This window comes from Euprymna scolopes, chromosome 15, assembly GCF_053919585.1.
Source record: "Euprymna scolopes isolate OS-2025 chromosome 15, ASM5391958v1, whole genome shotgun sequence".
Taxonomy (NCBI): Eukaryota; Metazoa; Mollusca; class Cephalopoda; order Sepiida; family Sepiolidae; genus Euprymna; species Euprymna scolopes.
The window spans coordinates 123,058,395-123,080,079 of NC_136496.1; the positions used below are offsets into that span (position 1 = coordinate 123,058,395).

Consider the following 21,685-nt stretch of genomic DNA (forward strand, 5'->3'; position numbering starts at 1 on the left):
GCCACATATTAAATTTGTGCATATTTTATGAAGCTTGTGGTCTGATAATCAAGTTATGGAGTGTACTGGTCATTTCAAAATGTATACTAAAATCAATGTGCACACTCTTGTTTTAATGTTGAATAGGCCAAAGTCACCTCATGCCAGGGTGACTTTGGTCACGTAGAATATCTGCTAACAATTACTAAGCATGTAATATTTGACAAAATGTCCTTTGTTATACATGTTTCTGCTCATTTTATTTATAATTCAACACCAGCAGAAATTTTGTGTGCACTGTATTTAAAAAGATTACAAGCATATTGTGCCTAATTTGGACCAAAATCACCCCAGATTATGGTGCAGTTTTTCTTATGTCAAATAAAACCTCTGATATCTAACAAAGAAAACTCACTTGGTATAATTTTATTTCTTTATATTTTTAGGGTTAATTTTGTCTATGTATTGCCTAGACAATTTAACTTGTCTAACTTACAGTTTTTAACAGTAAATGTTCGTTTTGTTAAAAGATTGTTTTAAATTCACTGCTTCTTTTCCTGCTGGTTTCCAACAAAATAACTTTGGTCTTTTCAAGACTAAGGTCACTAAGCATCTCCTGTCTTTGCGACATTCATCTACTGTTTTTGTTAGCTCCTTATATCAAGTGGCTTAATACCTTGTCTGGAGTGATTTTCATGAAAAAAATTAATAAAAAATTCAAAGCTTATTATATGCAAAACATTTATTTGTTTTTGGACTGTTCCTTTTTTTCTTCTGTTAACGACAGTTAAAAATACCCAAAAGTTTTACATTCACAATCTTTTGTTTTGACTTATTTTTTTATCACAGAAGTCTTTTATAAATAAAACTTTTATAGCTATGAACTATTACTTGGCGTTGTCTGGGGATATGAATGAGAAGATAGAATAACTAAAGGTGTAACATCTTTCTTTGAAACTCACTCTCTATCTCTCTCTCTCTCTCTCTCTCTCTCTCTCCAAATAAAAAAGGTAAAAACATAACATGCATATTTGTGATGTCAAAATTAGTATAAATTCAAATAATTGTGAAAAATGATCCAGTAGATGTGCTAGATGTATTTTTAACAAAAAAAATATCATCCATAATACCATTCTGTTTAAAAATGGAAGACCCTTAATTAAAGTCATTTTAAGTCAAGGGAGATAAGTCAATTTGTCATCCTGCATTGGTCGCACAATTGCTTACCATTAAAACATATGATAAAATTTGATATTCGATAAATTCTATTTTCACTTGTAATTGTTTTTCTACTGGATCATAGTATTGGTTTGAAAAATTATCAAATCTAAACAAGTACCAAAGCTTTTAAATCAAAATGTCTGCTGATATGGTTAATGTCTTTGAATCTTATAATAGAGCAGTGTGTACACCTGCCATCTTCCACATGAAACATTTTGAAGAATTTATCATCAAAAACGAAAACTTCAATGGTATGAGCACGTGACAAGAACCAATGGTTTAGCGGACAACAGTAACTGCGCAGGGTAGGAGAAGAAGCAGGCAGAGAAAGAGATGAACAGAAAAACATTATGGAGTGGGCAGGAGAGAGTTTTGCCATGACATAGGCCTTTGTCCATAACAACAGAGATGAAGTCAACTGGTGCAATGTTCAATAATGCAGTGTCCCTACGACCCCCTAAGGTTAAGGGACTCATGAAATTGTGAATCATAGATGTTATATATTTATTGGGGAATTACATACATGCCATAGCCACAATCACATTGACACACTGGTTCCCATTAGATCAAGGAAATTGAACTTGAATCTGGTCAGCGCCAAAATAGGTGACCATTTGAGAATATCATATGTTGTATGTGCTCTCCGTTTATCTTGGTATTGTTTCCAGTCATCCTAGACTTCTCCTTGCCACTAGAATTTGGCAATGTTGAATCAGGAGAAAGGTGGTTAAAGATTGTGCAACCTTTGCTTCACAATTACAGGTTACTCATACACAGAGTATCTGTTGCCTCTCAAGACTGCAGGAGGCCATGACACCCATATAACAAATAAAAAAGCTATCACATTTTTTTTTTTAGAAATATCAGTTCCAATTAAATAGAAAGATAAAATTATAAAATCATGTGACCAGCTTACAAATATGTCGACAAGCAAAACTCATTTTTTTTCGGCCAAAAGAAATTCATTTTTGCAATCCAATATAAAAATCAGAATTTCTTTTTTTCTGAAACCCAAAATGCTTGCCTATCATTTGTCAACATATTTCATCACATTAAAAATCCAAGAAAATAATTTTTCCGGATAATTTGGATTTATCCGACTACTGTTCTCATCTTGAGTGCTATTTGCACAATGTTTTGGTTGACGTAACCTCAGATGTTCTTCAGGTGTATCTTATCAAACTCGGAAATTTGGACAAAATTTCAAACGGAACTTTTTATTTACTTCACGGGGGTAGCATGCTCTTGTTCTGTCCGCCATGACTGGGTAGAGGTCCTAAGTAATTCGCAATTGTATTTTTCTATCGCCCACACTGAGGATTGAGCCTTCAACCTTCAGGAGAATATCACGTTTTACAATTGATTTTTTTCCAAGTACTCTAACCATTGCGCCATAGTGCCTTGTGAACAGAATTAGAGTACTTGGAAAAATCAATTGTAAAAGTGACCATCTCCTGAAGGTTGAAGGTTCAATTCTCAGTGTGGGCAACCGAAAAATCAGTTGCAAATTATTTAGGATATCTATCCAGTAATGGCTGACGGAACAAGAGAATGCTACCCCTATGAAATAAATAAAGGGTTCCATTCAAAATTTTGTTCAAATTCTTGAGTTCGACAGAAACATTCCAGAGTTCAACAAGTGACACATGAAGGGTAGAGGTTACATCAAACGAAACGTTAATCACACTTAAGATGAAAACAGTAGTCCGAAGAATCTAAATAACCACTCCTTATCTCAAAAATTCAGAAATGTCAAAATAATTTTTTTCTTGAATTTTTAAAGTGAAAAAAAACTTCATTCAAAAATTGTTTAAATTAAAACATTGATTTAAATGAAATTTTCATGAAAGATTAAATAACCAAAACAAGTTAAACAATCTTTCTTGCTTGTGAATGTGTCATACTCCTGTTTACAGCTTGATACTCCTTTCAACAAAACTGAATGTTAATCTTTCTACAGCTGCAGCACATGTGGCAAAGACTAACAAAATTTCACCTCACTGTGTACACCTCACTGTTCACTGACCAATTAGACACCATCAAAGTATTAGTATAAGCAGCTCATCAATCTGTATAAAAAGGGTGGGGTTTTCAAGTTAGTTGTGTTTGTTTACTTGAAATGTTGCTAGGTGAAATGGCAACTCTGCAACAATCGACCAAGCTAACAGCAGCAGCAGCACCTGTTCTCCAGTGATCTACCACTGCAAGTAAGCGTAGCTCTCTCTCTTACCTCCATCAGCATCACCTAACCTGAAATGGGAAACTTACATTAAATCTGTTGTCAAGGTCGCCAGAAAAATGGTTGCATCATTCTATCGCTCCTGAAGGTATCTCACTCTCAATACAATCCTCTGCCTGTATAAGAGCCAGATATATCCTAAAATGGAGTACTGTTGCTACATCTAGGTGGGCACTGCACGGAACACCCTATTCTGTCTTGACAAAATTCAAATCCAGCTATGAAACCTAGTAGGTGATGCCCTTTTCTCTTTTCTGCAGGTTCTTTCCCACAGAAGAGACATTGTGGGCCTGTTTCTGCTCTATAATCATTTTCATGGCAAGTGCTCGTCTGAGCTTCAATCTATGGCCCCTCACTCGTCAAACTTTCACAAAAAAACACTCACCTATCTACAACCACTATCAACAATTTCCTCAACTCCCTATCTGTGCCTAAATCTAAACACAAATTCCATGAACAAAGCTTCTTTCCTAGAAGTTCCAGCCTGTGGAACTCTGTTCTGCTGGTGTGCTTTCCTGCTGACTACAATATGGTCATCTTCAAATCCAATGTAAGCAAGGTTTTGTTAAGCTGTCCCCTTAAATAATCAAATTTCTACCACTGATTATTACTATACTGTTGTCCCAGTGACCACGGTACACTTATCCTCAAGTGGACTATGGTGACCCCTTGTTTAAAAAAATGCATCTATGTCAGCTCTGTTCTTAGAATAACTATTACGACTTATGAAACACTGCTGTGCAGGTCATCATATATATTGCAACAAATGAATCCTTAATATTCAAGATGGCCAGCGACTATTCAATATTATCAGCAGCATCTCTACACCTAACAGCAATTATCCTGCCATACTAGCAGTAGTTACCATTCTGCCCTCATCAGCATGTACTATAGTAGCATTATCCATTACAACTAGCTGCAGAGATTCTACCATTTATGACTAGCAGCGGTTCCTGATCCTGCCAGCATCAACATCATCATCATCATCTACAACTCTTTCCTAGACATGTTTTTTTAATTTTCTAATTTTCTTGTACGTATTAATATATCTTCCATTCATTGTTGTCACGTTCATCACATGTCAGACAGATTATCTTTTTTTTATCTAACAAGAGTGGTGATCATCATCTCCGACACCATTCCCGTTACAAATGATATTCGGGTGAAAATAATTAGTTTTTTTTTTTAATTTTGTTTAGATAACAAATAATAAAATTGCTTATTCTTTATAAATGCTCAAATTTATAAATTATGTTTTTGGTGAATTTGATTGTGGCAATTTGTAAAAAGTCCATCTTTGATGATTTTTGTGGGTTTCGATATCCAACTGATCAATTTGCCAACTGAAAAGAAAGGAAAGAAAATAAATAAAAATATAGAATAAATAAAATACTAATAATAATATTAATAATATTAAACAGTGGAATTTTAAGGAAAATCGTTCAATGCAGAAACTAATCCACATAAACTACAAACGATAACCGGCCAAATAAAAACTGCGACAAAAGTAAAACAAAAAGAGGAACACTACATAAAACCAAGAAAACTGAAACTGCAAAATTGTTATCTTTTTTTCCCCCTTAAAAAGATAGTTCTGTAGTACAAGTAGTATGCTCGGCAACATAAGATAAGGAATTTTTCACCACTTTTGACTAATTGTAGAACTATACAGTTGACTAATTGTAGAACTATACAGTTGACTAATTGTAGAACTATACAGTTGACTAATTGTAGAACTATACAGTTGACTAATTGTAGAACTATACAGTTGACTAATTGTAGAACTATACAGTTGACTAATTGTAGAACTATACAGTTGACTAATTGAAGAACTATACAGTTGACTAATTGTAGAACTATACAGTTGACTAATTGTAGAACTATACAGTTGACTAATTATAGAACTATACAGTTGGCTAAATATAGAACTATATAGTCGACTAATTGTAGAACTATACAGTTGACTAATTGTAGAACTATACAGTTGACTATTTGTAGAACTATACAGTTGACTAATTATAGAAGTATATAGTCGACTAATTGTAGAACTATACAGTTGACTAATTGTAGAACTATACAGTTGACTAATTATAGAACTATATAGTCGACTAATTGTAGAACTATACAGTTGACTAATTGTAGAACTATACAGTTGATTATTGTAGAACTATACAGTTGATTATTGTAGAACTATACAGTTGACTAATTGTAGAACTATACAGTTGACAAATTCGAGAACTATACAGTTGACTAAATATAGAACTATATAGTCGACTAATTGTAGAACTATACAGTTGACTAATTGCAGAACTATACAGTTGACTAATTGTAGAACTATACAGTTGACTAATTGTAGAACTATACAGTTGACTAGTTATAGAACTATACAGTTGACTAATTGTAGAACTATATAGTCGACTAATTGTAGAACTATACAGTTGACTAATTGTAGATGTATACAGTTGACTAATTGTAGAACTATACAGTTGACTAATTGTAGAACTATACAGTTGACTAATTGTAGAACTATATAGTCGACTGATTATAGAAGTATACAGTCAACTAATTGTAGAACTATACAGTTGACTAATTATAGAACTATATAGTCGACTAATTGTAGAACTATACAGTTGACTAATTGCAGAACTATACAGTTGACTAATTGTAGAACTATACAGTTGACTAATTGTAGAACTATACAGTTGACTAAATATAGAACTATATAGTCGACTAATTGTAGAACTATACAGTTGACTAATTGCAGAACTATACAGTTGACTAATTGTAGAACTATACAGTTGACTAATTGTAGAACTATACAGTTGACTAGTTATAGAACTATACAGTTGACTAATTGTAGAACTATATAGTCGACTAATTGTAGAACTATACAGTTGACTAATTGTAGATGTATACAGTTGACTAATTGTAGAACTATACAGTTGACTAATTGTAGAACTATACAGTTGACTAATTGTAGAACTATACAGTTGACTAGTTATAGAACTATACAGTTGACTAATTGTAGAACTATATAGTCGACTAATTGTAGAACTATACAGTTGACTAATTGTAGATGTATACAGTTGACTAATTGTAGAACTATACAGTTGACTAATTGTAGAACTATACAGTTGACTAATTGTAGAACTATATAGTCGACTGATTATAGAACTATACAGTCAACTAATTGTAGAACTATACAGTCGACTATGGAACTATACAGTCGACTAATTGTAGAACTATATAGTTGACTAATTGTAGAACTATACAGTTGACTAATTGTAGAACTATACAGTTGACTAATTGTAGAACTATACAGTTGACTAATTGTAGAACTATATAGTCGACTAATTGTAGAACTATACAGTTGACTAATTGTAGAACTATACAGTTGACTAATTGTAGAACTATACAGTTTATTAATTATAGAACTATACAGTTGACTAGTTATAGAACTATACAGTTGACTAATTATAGAATTATACAGTTGATTAATTGTAGAACTATACAGTTGACTAATTGTAGAACTATACAGTTGACTAATTGTAGAACTATACAGTTGACTAATTGTAGAACTATACAGTTGACTAATTGTAGAACTATACAGTTGACTAATTGTAGAACTATACAGTTGACTAATTATAGAACTATATAGTCGACTAATTGTAGAACTATACAGTTGACTAATTGTAGAACTATACAGTTGACTAATTGTAGAACTATACAGTTGATTATTGTAGAACTATACAGTTGACTAATTGTAGAACTATACAGTTGACTAATTATAGAACTATACAGTTGGCTAAATATAGAACTATATAGTCGACTAATTGTAGAACTATACAGTTGACTAATTGTAGAACTATACAGTTGACTAATTGTAGAACTATACAGTTGATTATTGTAGAACTATACAGTCGACTAATTGTAGAACTATACATTTGACTATTTGTAGAACTATACAGTTGACTAATTATAGAACTATATAGTCGACTAATTTTAGAACTATACAGTTGACTAATTGTAGAACTATACAGTTGATTATTGTAGAACTATACAGTTGATTAATTGTAGAACTATACAGTTGACTAATTATAGAACTATACAGTTGACTAAATATAGAACTATATAGTCGACTAATTGTAGAACTATACAGTTGACTAATTGTAGAACTATACAGTTGACTAATTGTAGAACTATACAGTTGACTAATTGTAGAACTATATAGTCGACTAATTGTAGAACTATACAGTTGACTAATTGTAGAACTATACAGTTGACTAATTGTAGAACTATACAGTTGACTAATTGTAGATGTATACAGTTGACTAATTGTAGATGTATACAGTCGACTAATTGTAGAACTATACAGTTGACTAATTGTAGAACTATACAGTTGACTAATTATAGAACTATACAGTCAACTAATTGTAGAACTATACAGTCGACTACTTATAGAACTATACAGTCGACTAATTGTAGAACTATACAGTCAACTAATTGTAGAACTATACAGTTGACTACTTATAGAACTATACAGTCGACTAATTGTAGAACTATACAGTCAACTAATTGTAGAACTATACAGTCGACTATGGAACTATACAGTTGACTACTTATAGAACTATACAGTCAACTAATTGTAGAACTATACAGTCAACTAATTGTAGAACTATACAGTCGACTAATTGTAGAACTATACAGTTGACTAATTGTAGAACTATACAGTTGACTAATTATAGAACTATACAGTCAACTAATTGTAGAACTATACAGTCGACTATGGAACTATACAGTTGACTAATTATAGAACTATACAGTCGACTAATTGTAGAACTATACAGTCGACTAATTGTAGAACTATACAGTTGACTAATTGTAGAACTATACAGTTGACTAATTGTAGAACTATACAGTTGACTAATTATAGAACTATACAGTTGACTAATTGTAGAACTATACAGTTGACTAATTGTAGAACTATACAGTTGACTAATTATAGAACTATACAGTCAACTAATTGTAGAACTATACAGTCGACTATGGAACTATACAGTTGACTAATTATAGAACTATACAGTCGACTAATTGTAGAACTATACAGTCGACTAATTGTAGAACTATACAGTTGACTAATTGTAGAACTATACAGTTGACTAATTGTAGAACTATACAGTTGACTAATTATAGAACTATACAGTTGACTAATTGTAGAACTATACAGTTGACTAATTGTAGAACTATACAGTTGACTAATTATAGAACTATATAGTCGACTAATTGTAGAACTATACAGTTGACTATGGAACTATACAGTTGACTAATTATAGAACTATACAGTCAACTAATTGTAGAACTATACAGTCGACTATGGAACTATACAGTTGACTAATTATAGAACTATACAGTCGACTAATTGTAGAACTATACAGTTGACTAATTGTAGAACTATACAGTTGACTAATTGTAGAACTATACAGTTGACTAATTGTAGAACTATACAGTTGACTAATTGTAGAACTATACAGTTGACTAATTGTAGAACTATACAGTTGACTAATTATAGAACTATATAGTCGACTAATTGTAGAACTATACAGTTGACTAATTGTAGAACTATACAGTTGACTAATTGTAGAACTATACAGTTGATTATTGTAGAACTATACAGTTGACTAATTGTAGAACTATACAGTTGACTAATTATAGAACTATACAGTTGGCTAAATATAGAACTATATAGTCGACTAATTCTAGAACTATACAGTTGACTAATTGTAGAACTATACAGTTGACTAATTGTAGAACTATACAGTTGACTAATTGTAGAACTATACAGTTGACTAATTGTAGAACTATACAGTTGACTAATTGTAGAACTATACAGTTGACTAATTATAGAACTATATAGTCGACTAATTGTAGAACTATACAGTTGACTAATTGTAGAACTATACAGTTGACTAATTGTAGAACTATACAGTTGATTATTGTAGAACTATACAGTTGACTAATTGTAGAACTATACAGTTGACTAATTATAGAACTATACAGTTGGCTAAATATAGAACTATATAGTCGACTAATTGTAGAACTATACAGTTGACTAATTGTAGAACTATACAGTTGACTAATTGTAGAACTATACAGTTGATTATTGTAGAACTATACAGTCGACTAATTGTAGAACTATACATTTGACTATTTGTAGAACTATACAGTTGACTAATTATAGAACTATATAGTCGACTAATTTTAGAACTATACAGTTGACTACTTGTAGAACTATACAGTTGATTATTGTAGAACTATACAGTTGATTAATTGTAGAACTATACAGTTGACTAATTATAGAACTATACAGTTGACTAAATATAGAACTATATAGTCGACTAATTGTAGAACTATACAGTTGACTAATTGTAGAACTATACAGTTGACTAATTGTAGAACTATACAGTTGACTAATTGTAGAACTATATAGTCGACTAATTGTAGAACTATACAGTTGACTAATTGTAGAACTATACAGTTGACTAATTGTAGAACTATACAGTTGACTAATTGTAGAACTATACAGTTGACTAATTATAGAACTATATAGTCGACTAATTGTAGAACTATACAGTTGACTAATTGTAGAACTATACAGTTGACTAATTGTAGAACTATACAGTTGATTATTGTAGAACTATACAGTTGACTAATTGTAGAACTATACAGTTGACTAATTATAGAACTATACAGTTGGCTAAATATAGAACTATATAGTCGACTAATTCTAGAACTATACAGTTGACTAATTGTAGAACTATACAGTTGACTAATTGTAGAACTATACAGTTGATTATTGTAGAACTATACAGTCGACTAATTGTAGAACTATACATTTGACTATTTGTAGAACTATACAGTTGACTAATTATAGAAGTATATAGTCGACTAATTGTAGAACTATACAGTTGATTATTGTAGAACTATACAGTTGACCAATTGTAGAACTATACAGTCGACTAATTGTAGAACTATACAGTTGACTAATTGTAGAACTATACAGTTGACTAATTGTAGAACTATACAGTTGACTAATTGTAGAACTATATAGTCGACTAATTGTAGAACTATACAGTTGACTAATTGTAGAACTATACAGTTGACTAATTGTAGAACTATACAGTTGACTAATTGTAGATGTATACAGTTGACTAATTGTAGATGTATACAGTTGACTAATTGTAGAACTATACAGTTGACTAATTGTAGAACTATACAGTTGACTAATTGTAGAACTATACAGTTGACTAATTGTAGAACTATACAGTCGACTAATTGTAGAACTATACAGTTGACTAATTGTAGAACTATACAGTCGACTAATTGTAGAACTATACAGTTGACTAATTGTAGAACTATACAGTCAACTAATTGTAGAACTATATAGTCGACTAATTGTAGAACTATACAGTTGATTATTGTAGAACTATACAGTCGACTAATTGTAGAATTATACAGTTGACTAATTGTAGAACTATACAGTTGACTAATTATAGAACTATAAAGTTGACTAAATATAGAACTATATAGTCGACTAATTGTAGAACTATACAGTTGACTAATTGTAGAACTATACAGTCAACTTATTGTAGAACTATACAGTGGACTATGGAACTATACAGTCGACTAATTGTAGAACTATACAGTTGACTAATTGTAGAACTATACAGTTGACTAATTGTAGAACTATATAGTCGACTAATTGTAGAACTATACAGTTGACTAATTGTAGAACTATACAGTTGATTAATTGTAGAACTATACAGTTGACTAATTGTAGAACTATACAGTTTATTAATTATAGAACTATACAGTTGACTAGTTATAGAACTATACAGTTGACTAATTATAGAACTATACAGTTGATTAATTGTAGAACTATACAGTTGACTAATTGTAGAACTATACAGTTTATTAATTATAGAACTATACAGTTGACTAGTTATAGAACTATACAGTTGATTATTGTAGAACTATATAGTTGACTAATTGTAGAACTATACAGTTGACTAATTGTAGAACTATACAGTCGAGTAATTATAGAACTATACAGTTGACTAATTGTAGAACTATACAGTTGACCAATTATAGAACTATACAGTCGACTAATTGTAGAACTATACAGTTGACTCATTGTAGAACTATACAGTCGACTAATTATAGAACTATACAGTTGACTAATTGTAGAAAGATACAGTTGACTAATTATAGAACTATACAGTTGACTAATTATATAACTATACAGTTGACTAATTATATAACTATACAGTTGACTAATTATAGAACTATACAGTTGACTAATTGCAGAACTATACAGTCAACTAATTGTAGAACTATACAGTCGACTAATTATAGAACTATACAGTCGACTAATTGTAGAACTATACAGTTGACTAATTGTAGAACTATACAGTTGACTAATTGTAGAACTATATAGTCGACTAATTGTAGAACTATACAGTTGACTAATTGTAGAACTATATAGTCGACTAATTATAGAAGTATACAGTCAACTAATTGTAGAACTATACAGTTGACTAATTATAGAACTATACAGTTGACTTATTATAGAACTATACAGTCGACTAATTGTAGAACTATACAGTTGATTAATTGTAGAACTATACAGTTGACTAATTGTAGAACTATACAGTTGACTAATTGTAGAACTATACAGTTTATTAATTATAGAACTATACAGTTGACTAGTTATAGAACTATACAGTCGACTGATTATAGAACTATACAGTCGACTGATTATAGAACTATACAGTTGACTAATTATAGAACTATACAGTCGACTAATTGTAGAACTATATAGTCGACTAATTGTAGAACTATACAGTCGACTAATTGTAGAACTGTACAGTTGATTAATTATAGAACTATACAGTTGATTAATTATAGAACTATACAGTTGATTAATTATAGAACTATACAGTTGATTAATTATAGAACTATACAGTTGATTAATTATAGAACTATACAGTTGACTAATATAGAACTATACAGTGACAACCACATAAATTCTTACAACGAATAGATAGTTGATGTTGATCTTGTAGTTTCTTTCGCATACAGTTCCACCTCCAACCTCACCAAAGTAGTTGGTTTGAACTGGAAGAATAGCTGCTAAGGGGACAAATCAGAGAAATTGAATTATTGCTGGCATGTTGAATCCACTGTGTGGGGGCTACGTTGATCAGTAAGGTGTCAATATAACCGAAATTTACTAAAATAATTTTAGGATTACAAAAAAAAAAAAAAAAAATTATTGGAATTTCCAAAGATACAGATCAAAATAAGCATAAAAAAGATATCAAAGCAACCCCTGAGCAAGGCCGGGTAATACTGCTAGTATATATGTTATATATATATATAACTAGTGTAAATACTCCTTTATACCAGTTTACTTAGAAGTTCTGAACTTATTAAAGATTGATTGGAATCAGGTATCAGAAAAATCAGACCTTTTGGGGATATTGGAATCAGTAATGGAAAAAAATTAGTCCAATTTTAACCCCCCCCCCAAAAAAAATGATTCTTTTAATGTTTTTATTAAATAGAATGTTCCATTGTGATTATGAGGGGAGGGAAGAAATGCGACAATGGTCATAGAATCAAGCATCGAAGGGTGGCATGTGTGTATTGTAAAAAGTCACCAACACTCAAACTCAAAACCCGACAAGGAAACGAAAAGGTGACATATGCAAATTAAGACGCAGTCAAAATTGGTCATATAAAAAAGCCGGTATTTCTTTCATTGGTAAGAACATTTTTTTGTGTACTCAGTGTCGTTTGAACGTTTGGTTAATTCGCATGCCAATGGGAATGAAAGAAATACAGATTTTCTATGAACATCGAAACAGGAAAAGAAAAAGAATTCTCGTTTTTGCCTATGCCGAGAACATTGCAAGCTGAAGAAAAACTTCTTTTTTTTTGCACAGACATTTAATGTTATTTGGCAGTTCAAAGGCAAACTTTAATTTCAACACTTCATGGTACTAGTGATAAAATGATGAATATTCATTGATTTTAAAACTGAAATCTAGAAATCATAATAATCAATTTAGGCAACAGAAAAAAACGAAATGTTTTGTTGCTTTATTATTTTCAACCAAAAAAATTGAAAAAGAAGTTAGCATAATCCATTTATGTAATGTATGCCCTCTGCCCCCCCCCCCCATATCACCTCCAATGTATGTCACTTTTGCAAAAAATATACCTGGGTTTTTATAGTAAACTAAAAAAAAAAAAATCTATATATTTACAAATTTTCAAAGAATTGGAATCAAAATTAGTAATTATATCGGAATCAGGAAAACATTTGTAATCGTCCCATCACTATTAAGAACACATATTAAACATTGTTCATCTATGTTTATGATGATGATTGATATCAGTCACAAAATAACTGAAATACTAAAGAAAAAACAAATAAAAAAACAATTGTCTAGCGCGAGATTCAAACTCACAATGGCATAAAAAACTTTTTCTTAAACTTAAGAAAGGAAGAGTTACCTGTCCTTTACAGTTGGACGACTAGCAAAACAATAAAGTGTTCCTTTGCCTTTTGGTCCAGTCACAGGAATGGCAATCTGGGGAGAAAAAAAAAAAATGTTAGTCATATTCCAACAGGAATTCAAGCACGTTTGTAAATATAATGATTTCAGAGTTTTTGCAGAGAATTTTTAAAGATTAATACACTAGTATTTATTTGAGGATTCACACCAAATATGATTGCGAAAAAGAATTATTTTCCACATTTATGGATTATTTATTTTTGGATTCCACATTATGGATTATTTTGTATTTATCAGCTGAAAATGGCACAGCTAAATTATCGAATAACCGCATGATGAGAGCAAACATAGTTGCAAAAAATTTCAACTTCTAAAACTAAAAACAAGTAAAACACTGAAATGATGGAATATAAGTCAAGGGAGGTAATAATAAAATGTGTTTATGGGAGATAACTCTAGTAACTATCTTTGTAGAGTTATCGCCCTTGAACACGACGGATGCCTTTTATAGTAAATCTAAGAGCGTACTAAAAAATAAAATAAAATAAAATAAAAACACGTACAATAAAAGCAAAATAAAGATGTTTTACTTATATTACTTCTAGTGGACTCACTTTTTTTTTCTTCTTTACACCCTCTCTCAAAGACATGATATTGTAAGTCATCTAGGTAAACATACAGTAATATGGCTTTGATGATGGCGTGTGTGACTATTCCTAGTGAGTAAATAATAATAAGCACCTAATTTCAGAAATGTTTTCTTTCTTAGAACTGCACGACGCCTGTGGAACTCTGTTCCGTCTGCCTGCTTCCCTCCGGACTACAACTTGAATGTCTTCAAGTCCAATGTTAACAAATTCCTAATGAACCGCCCCCTTAATTAAACACTTCATCGAATCTCCATTGGTCTGTAATGTAATGTACTTGCAATAACCCTTATCTCTGAGTGGCTTCCGGGCCTTGATAAGTGGTGATCACTGTGTAAAAAAAAAAAAAAAAAAAAAAAAAAAAACCCTAAGATTTTCCAACACTGACCATATCCGTAAAGAACTGAAACACAGACAGGATATGCAGAAAATGCATCATGATAGAGCAGCTTATGATCTACCACCACTTGTCCCTGGACAAGATGTACACATTTGATAACCAAACAGGGAAATGGAAACCAGCAACAATTATAAAAAAGTAAACGTGCAGAATCGAGATCCTACATCTTTCAACTTTCAGACGAATCATAAAAAAGAAGAAATAGAATCCAAATAAAAGCAGCAGAAACATCCACTCATAAACAAGTTTGTTTCAGTGACAATCTCACCTCATTACAAATAGGACATACTAACACAAAAAACGTCTCACACTAGAGAAATCCAAAACAGTCAGGAGTGGCCGTGTAATACATAGGCCAAAAAGATATAACATAAGTATCCAATAACACAAATATCAAAATATTTTTTCTTTTCTATCTGGTATGGAAGATATAGTGATATCAGCACTATTTTCCTATGCGCAAGGATTGTTACCTTTTAGCATAGGAAGTATTTTTGGGATGAGCCGAATTCAGAGAAATATTTTCAGTAAAAAAGGTTTATAAGTTTATATTCAAATGTGAGAAAAACGAGAAACATTGTCACAGGGCAAACAATATAAAATAATGAGTTCAGACGGCATAAATTCACAAAACAGATATTTTATATATGTTTTAAATGGAAGTTTACAGCAATAGGAAAAACATAGATTGTTTGTGAATATTTTCAGAGTTTTTGTAAGTGAGAAAAATTGGGAATATTTCAATGAATGAAATTTATACATTGACATTGTGATGAGTTGTGTGTGTCTATGTGTTCGTTAATGTGTGTGTATATGTGTGTGTGAGTGGAAAAATGTTGCTGAGGGGAGCACCCACAATGGGGCACCCAACGACACCAATCCATAGACATGGGTCAACTAGGTTCCACCGGTTTATTGAAAAAAAGAAAATTGGCTTTTTACAGGATTTAGGTAGCATCCAGAAAGACCATTTAAAATAAATTCAGAAAGTTTTCTGATTGGTCCAAAATATAATTATTTGTTTTTATTCAGGATAATGAATGCGCAGACGATATGCAAACAAACACATTTACGCATTTTGATTTTGTATGTCAATGTGCGAACATCGACTACAACAGATGATAGCAATCAGTGCAAACCCTTGCTGAGATCATTATTAAGGGGAGATCACTGCGAGTGGTTATTTATTATTTCTTATTTTGCTTACAATTAGATTTAACTTCCTCTTTAACTTTTTGTTAAATATAATTATGTGGTTTTCTTTTATTTTTTTGATAAAACGCGTTCATTCAATTTTAATAACATATGTAAAAAAAATCAATTTTTATATTTATGAAAACATATTTCAATTTCTAAGTAATTTTATTTACACTATTTTTCTGTACATGATAAAAATTTATATGTTAATACTATACATAAGATCTAACAGTGTTAATGAAAGATTATTGAAATTTGTTTAAAAGTGTTGTATATCTAATTTTTCATGGTCGTGAACAAATTCTAAAACGAAAAGAAAAATAAACATCAAATTCATAGTTTTTTTAATCTTTTTCTAATTATTTTTTTTTGGGGGGGGGGGATGCAAGAGAAAACTTTTTTAAGAATATTTTTTTTTTAATTGATTACTTAAGAATTCATTGTTTTATTAGAAATATAAATTCTCATCTATATATATAAAAGGTAAGAAGGCCGCGTGCGTTTTTGTGTGTCCAAGAAAGGCTTTTTTCGTGGGGGGGGGTACTGTATTTTATAACTTTTTATATACTCCCTAGATTATAATATCTACGATTTGCAAACGGACGTTGTCTCTACATTTATTCTGATCAACTTTTATAAAATTCACGCTATTCCATTCTCTCACGTGTTTGTTCAGCTTTTTCGTATAAAAGCGAAACTAAATCAAAAGTGAAGGCAGCTTCCTGACTTTCATGCCGGGACGCCCAGAAAGCAATTAACTTTGATCAATGTGGGGGGAAACCCTCATATCAGACAATTGCTATTCATTTGGATACTCCCTTTTTGTGGGGAGTTGGTTTTCCTCAACATCATGGGGAAACAAACAAATAAAGGAAACGGCAGAAAGCTGAACTGGCCTTCAGCCAACATTCATTTTTGCATCTGCATGAACTCATTCACTTGACAAGTCAACTTTTTGATTGATATCGATAAATTTGAACGCTTTTCACTTCCTATGGGTTCATAGCAGAGCGGTAAGATGTCACGTTTTCTTTCACTTTTTTACGCCTTCGTGTCGCCTGCTTACTAACACTTTTTTTTGTGCTCAACACACACCTCCAAACACCAGGACAATGCCAGGCACCCCTGCTAGTTAAATAATATAAGTAGAATTCTAATTTGAAATAATTCCGGCATATTATTGTGTAGAAAACTAATATTTCAAGTTTTAATGAAACATAAAAACAAACAAGATCATTTTTGATTTACAATTTTCAAATTTTCTCATTTTTTGAAAATGAATTCATAAAAAGTAGCCATTTTGGTTGTCTTATAATCTATTTGCTTAAAATGAAGTCAAATTGAAGATCCCAGAATTCTCAGCCACCAATTACAACATATGATTAGTGTTAGACTTGATGAAGAACATATCTCCATTGTCATCAGCAGTAGCAGGTAAATTTCAGAAACTTCTGAATAGGAGTCGCTACAGACAAGAGAAGAAGAAAATAACTTGAAATATTAGTTTATATTATAACTACACCTACAGACATCACATAAAGAGACGTCTTCGGCAACTAATCAACATCTCGTGGAAAGACCATGTATCAAATTTTCAAGTCTTGTAAAGGGCAGTAATGCCCAGTGTTGAAGAAATGATCACCAGTGTCATCTAAGGTGGACGGGATATGTCACATGTGTGGAGAGCAGCAGACTACCAAAACCTATTTTCTATGGAAAACTAAAAGAAGGCTCAAGGAAAGCTGGGACACCGTGATTAATATGCTACATGTTCAAGAGACATCTAAAGAACAACAATGAGTACGATAACTGGAGAGAAAAGGCAGAATAACGCGTGTCTTGGAAGAAGATGGTGGCCGGCACAGCAGATTCTGTTAGGAAAAGAAATGAACAGTTTTGGACGGACAAGAGCCAGTACCTGCTGATGCATATGATGATATGTGTCAGTTGTAGTAAGATTTTTAAGAGAGCAATTAGATTGGCCACACATTTGCGAAATACATTGGACTACTGATACTGATCATAATGCCTTGCAAAAGTACATTAGAATTTTAGAAAGAATCATTAATTTATATATCTAAAAAAGTAAGAATGTGTTTGTGTGTATGTGTGAAGACACTTCTCAACCTATATACTCAACGAATATTTATGTAAAGATTTGAAATTTAGTATATATGATATTGAGACATGTGGAAAACTTTTTAATCCATTTCCTTCCCCAAAAAAATGGGTGGCAAAGGAGTCAAAGTTGAAAAATTGGTACGTGGGAGTCATCGGATGTTTATCTGTTTGTTGTTTCACGAATACGCAAGCATGAATCGTTCACATGATAAATTACTTATGTTAAGAATAAGTATGTTTGAAAAAACATTTTAAAGATTGTGTCATGCTGGTCTAATGGTTATCATACTCGCCTCACTGCCTTTCGGTTTCGATCTTAGCTTGAGTATTTTTTCTATTACAAGAAGCGAACTGTTTAGAAAAAACATAATACTCATGCACGTTTCTCAATTTGTGCATTAATTAAAATATGCATATTTTATCACTGGGCAACATCTGATGGCCTGCCGGTAATATAATAAACAGAAAATGTCTTTTCATATTTAAAACGAAATATGCTTGCAGAACAAAAACAATGGTGTCTAACTATATAAAATATCTTTGGTGTGCAAAAGAGAAATTACAATCGATATGGTTTTTTTTTTGCAAGTAAATTAAATTATGTCAAAATATTAATGTTCATTTCTAAGTTAATAAAAATAAAATATGCATAAATGGAACAAGCTGAATTTACTTTCACCATGACTAATGTTTGCGCAAAATTTCAAAAAGTCTAAGTTATTGAGAAAAGTGCAAACAAATGAACGGATGAACGATTTGGGGACAATTTTACCCCTATAATACCTCCAGGGGGGGGGGAACCAGAGTTATCCTGGAAAATCCATTCTGGCAAGCATTTACTTTCACGATGACTAATGTTTGTGCAAAACTTTGAAAAAATCCAAGGCGTGATTTTTTTAGAAAAGTGGGAACGGACAAATGAGAGTGAATTACTAGGTTCAATTCTCCTTTGCAGAAGATCAACAATCTATTTTGGATTTTAAACAGTAAAACGTGGATCTTAATATTTTGGAAAACAATTTTAATATACTATTATTCTAAAATACAATTATTTTGATGATTATCTTTTTATGAAACTTGCTCCAAACAAGACATGCAGTCATTTGATTTAAGGAGTTAATAGGAACGAAAGATGACTATCATAAAGACAAGAAATGCCTTAATTTTGAAAAGATCAAGGTCACTAGGTAGGAGGAAAGCAGTCAGCATGAATAGATTCCAGTAGGTTGTTCCGCTAAACTGCAGAATTATGGAATGCTCTTCATGTTACGTTTCTGAATTTTTATCACCCAAATACTGACCAACCAAAGTTGTATTAAAAATTAAAATATAAAAACAAGATTAGTCAAAATAATACAAAAAGATTATATGAATCAAAGACTGCCAGAAATCTCATAATCTGGTATATATTCTTTTTTTTTTTTTTTAAATCAGTGATACCAGTTTCGGTTGGTACCTTCAGGTTATCGTGTGGTTTTGAGTTCGATCCTGAATAAAGGTAGTGAAGTGATTTAAAAAGTTAACTTAAAAATATCACACGTCCTGGAAAATGCAATGCAAGCAGTGCATAGTAATATGATGCCGACAATAAACAGTGATGACAATGATGATGATTATAAAATGTGAATTTGATTCAATATTTTTCTTATACCAACGTCTCATTGTGTAGACAATTATTATTCCAAACAATAATAAAAACAAATCTTTTCAGTTTTCAATGAAAGATAAAAATATGAATTTGATTCTTTATATAATAATACTCATTACAAAATATGAATTTGATTCTTTATATAATAATTCTCATTAGAAAATATGAATTTGATTCTTTATATAATAATACTCATTACAAAATATAAATTTGATTATCATATCAAAAAGCTACAACTGAAAAGATTGAAAAGCACCTTTATTCTGATAGGAAAAATAACATCTTGAAATAATAATTTATCATAAAAAACAGCTTCATACAATTTATTGAAAAAAGTAAAGAAATTTCGAAACAAACCTTTGCATTCTTTCCATCTACTATATTATTATCGTAATCTCCCAAATCTATGCTGCTTCCACGGATTGGTCGACCAATAGAATTCTCAATCGGGGCGTAGTTGCGAAGTAAGGTTAATGATTTTTTGTAATATTCTGCTTCACGAAATTGGTCTGTCAGAGTAAAATAAAAAAAAAAAACATTTTCTATAATAATAATAATCATGATTATTATTATTATTATAAAAATTATAATAATAATAATGATAATGATAATACTTATAATAAACATAATGATGATGAGAAGGAGGAGGAGAGAGTAGGAGGAGGAGTTGTAATATTAAGGAAAATCTTTGAATGCAGAAAATTTTCCACATAAGCAAATAATACCAGTCAACCACAAATTAAAATATAAAAAGATTGGACAAAAAAATATTTAAAAAGATTATATGAATTGAAGAATGCCAGAAATCTCATAATCTGGTATAAAAAAATTTTTTTTTTTTAATCTGTGATACCAGTCTCAGTTTCTATTCACAGATTATCTTGTAGTTTTGAGTTCGATCCTGAATAAAGGCAGTAGAGTGATTAAAAAATTTAACTTAAAAATATAAGTCCTGGAAAATGCAATGCAAACAGTGTGTAATATGATGCAGCCAGCAAACAGTTGGAGTGAGAAACAGGAACAAAATAATCTCAACTTGAAGCCACATGATGAAATAATAAGAACAACAACAACAACAAACTAAAGATTATTTGAAACATAAAAGAGCCAGGTACATCCAAGGATGGAATACTGTTGCCACATCTGGGCAGGACCTGCTAGAAAGACTTGTCCTGCCTTGATAGAGTTCAAAATAGACTTTGCAGCCTCGTAGGAGATGTCCTTTTCTCTTCCCTGCAACCTCTTCCTCACAGAAGAGATGTTGTGAGTTTGTCTCTGCTTTATTGTTATTTTCATGGCAAGTGCTCGACTAAGTCCCGATCTATGGTCTCCCCCCCCCCCACTAAACTTTCACAAGAAACACTCGTCTAGCTGAAAACACTATCAATAATTCTCCCCACTCTTTATCTGTACCTAAACCTAAACGTAGAAAGCTTCTTTCTTAGAACTGCACACCTCTGGAATTGTCTTTCGTTTTTCTGCTTTCCAGCTGACTATAATATGGTTGTCTTCAAGTCCAACGTACACAAGTTTTTGTGAGTCGTTCCACTTAAGTTAACAAATTTACCAAATTTCTATTACAAACGATTACTATATTGTCCAATTGACTACTGTACACTCTTAACCTTTATCCTCGAGTGGTCTCTGGGCCTT

General features: G+C 31.4%; 1 protein-coding gene across 2 annotated transcripts in view; it reads right to left on the reverse strand.

The window, feature by feature from the left end:
- Positions 1-702: 702 nt before the first annotated feature.
- The window catches only part of LOC145294103 (cytochrome c oxidase assembly factor 1 homolog), a 47,245-nt gene continuing 26,262 nt past the window's right edge, over positions 703-21,685 (reverse strand). Inside the window, exons 3-5 of one of the 2 annotated variants that reach the window (XM_080141175.1) lie at positions 20,390-20,541; positions 14,018-14,094; positions 703-4,782 (exon numbers count right to left, since the gene is read on the reverse strand). In XM_080141175.1, coding sequence (XP_079997301.1) covers positions 4,689-4,782; positions 14,018-14,094; positions 20,390-20,541 — 323 coding nt within the window. In that variant the 3' untranslated portion in view covers positions 703-4,688. The remainder of the gene's footprint in view (positions 4,783-14,017; positions 14,095-20,389; positions 20,542-21,685) is intronic. The other variant, XM_080141176.1, reaches the window with a different exon arrangement.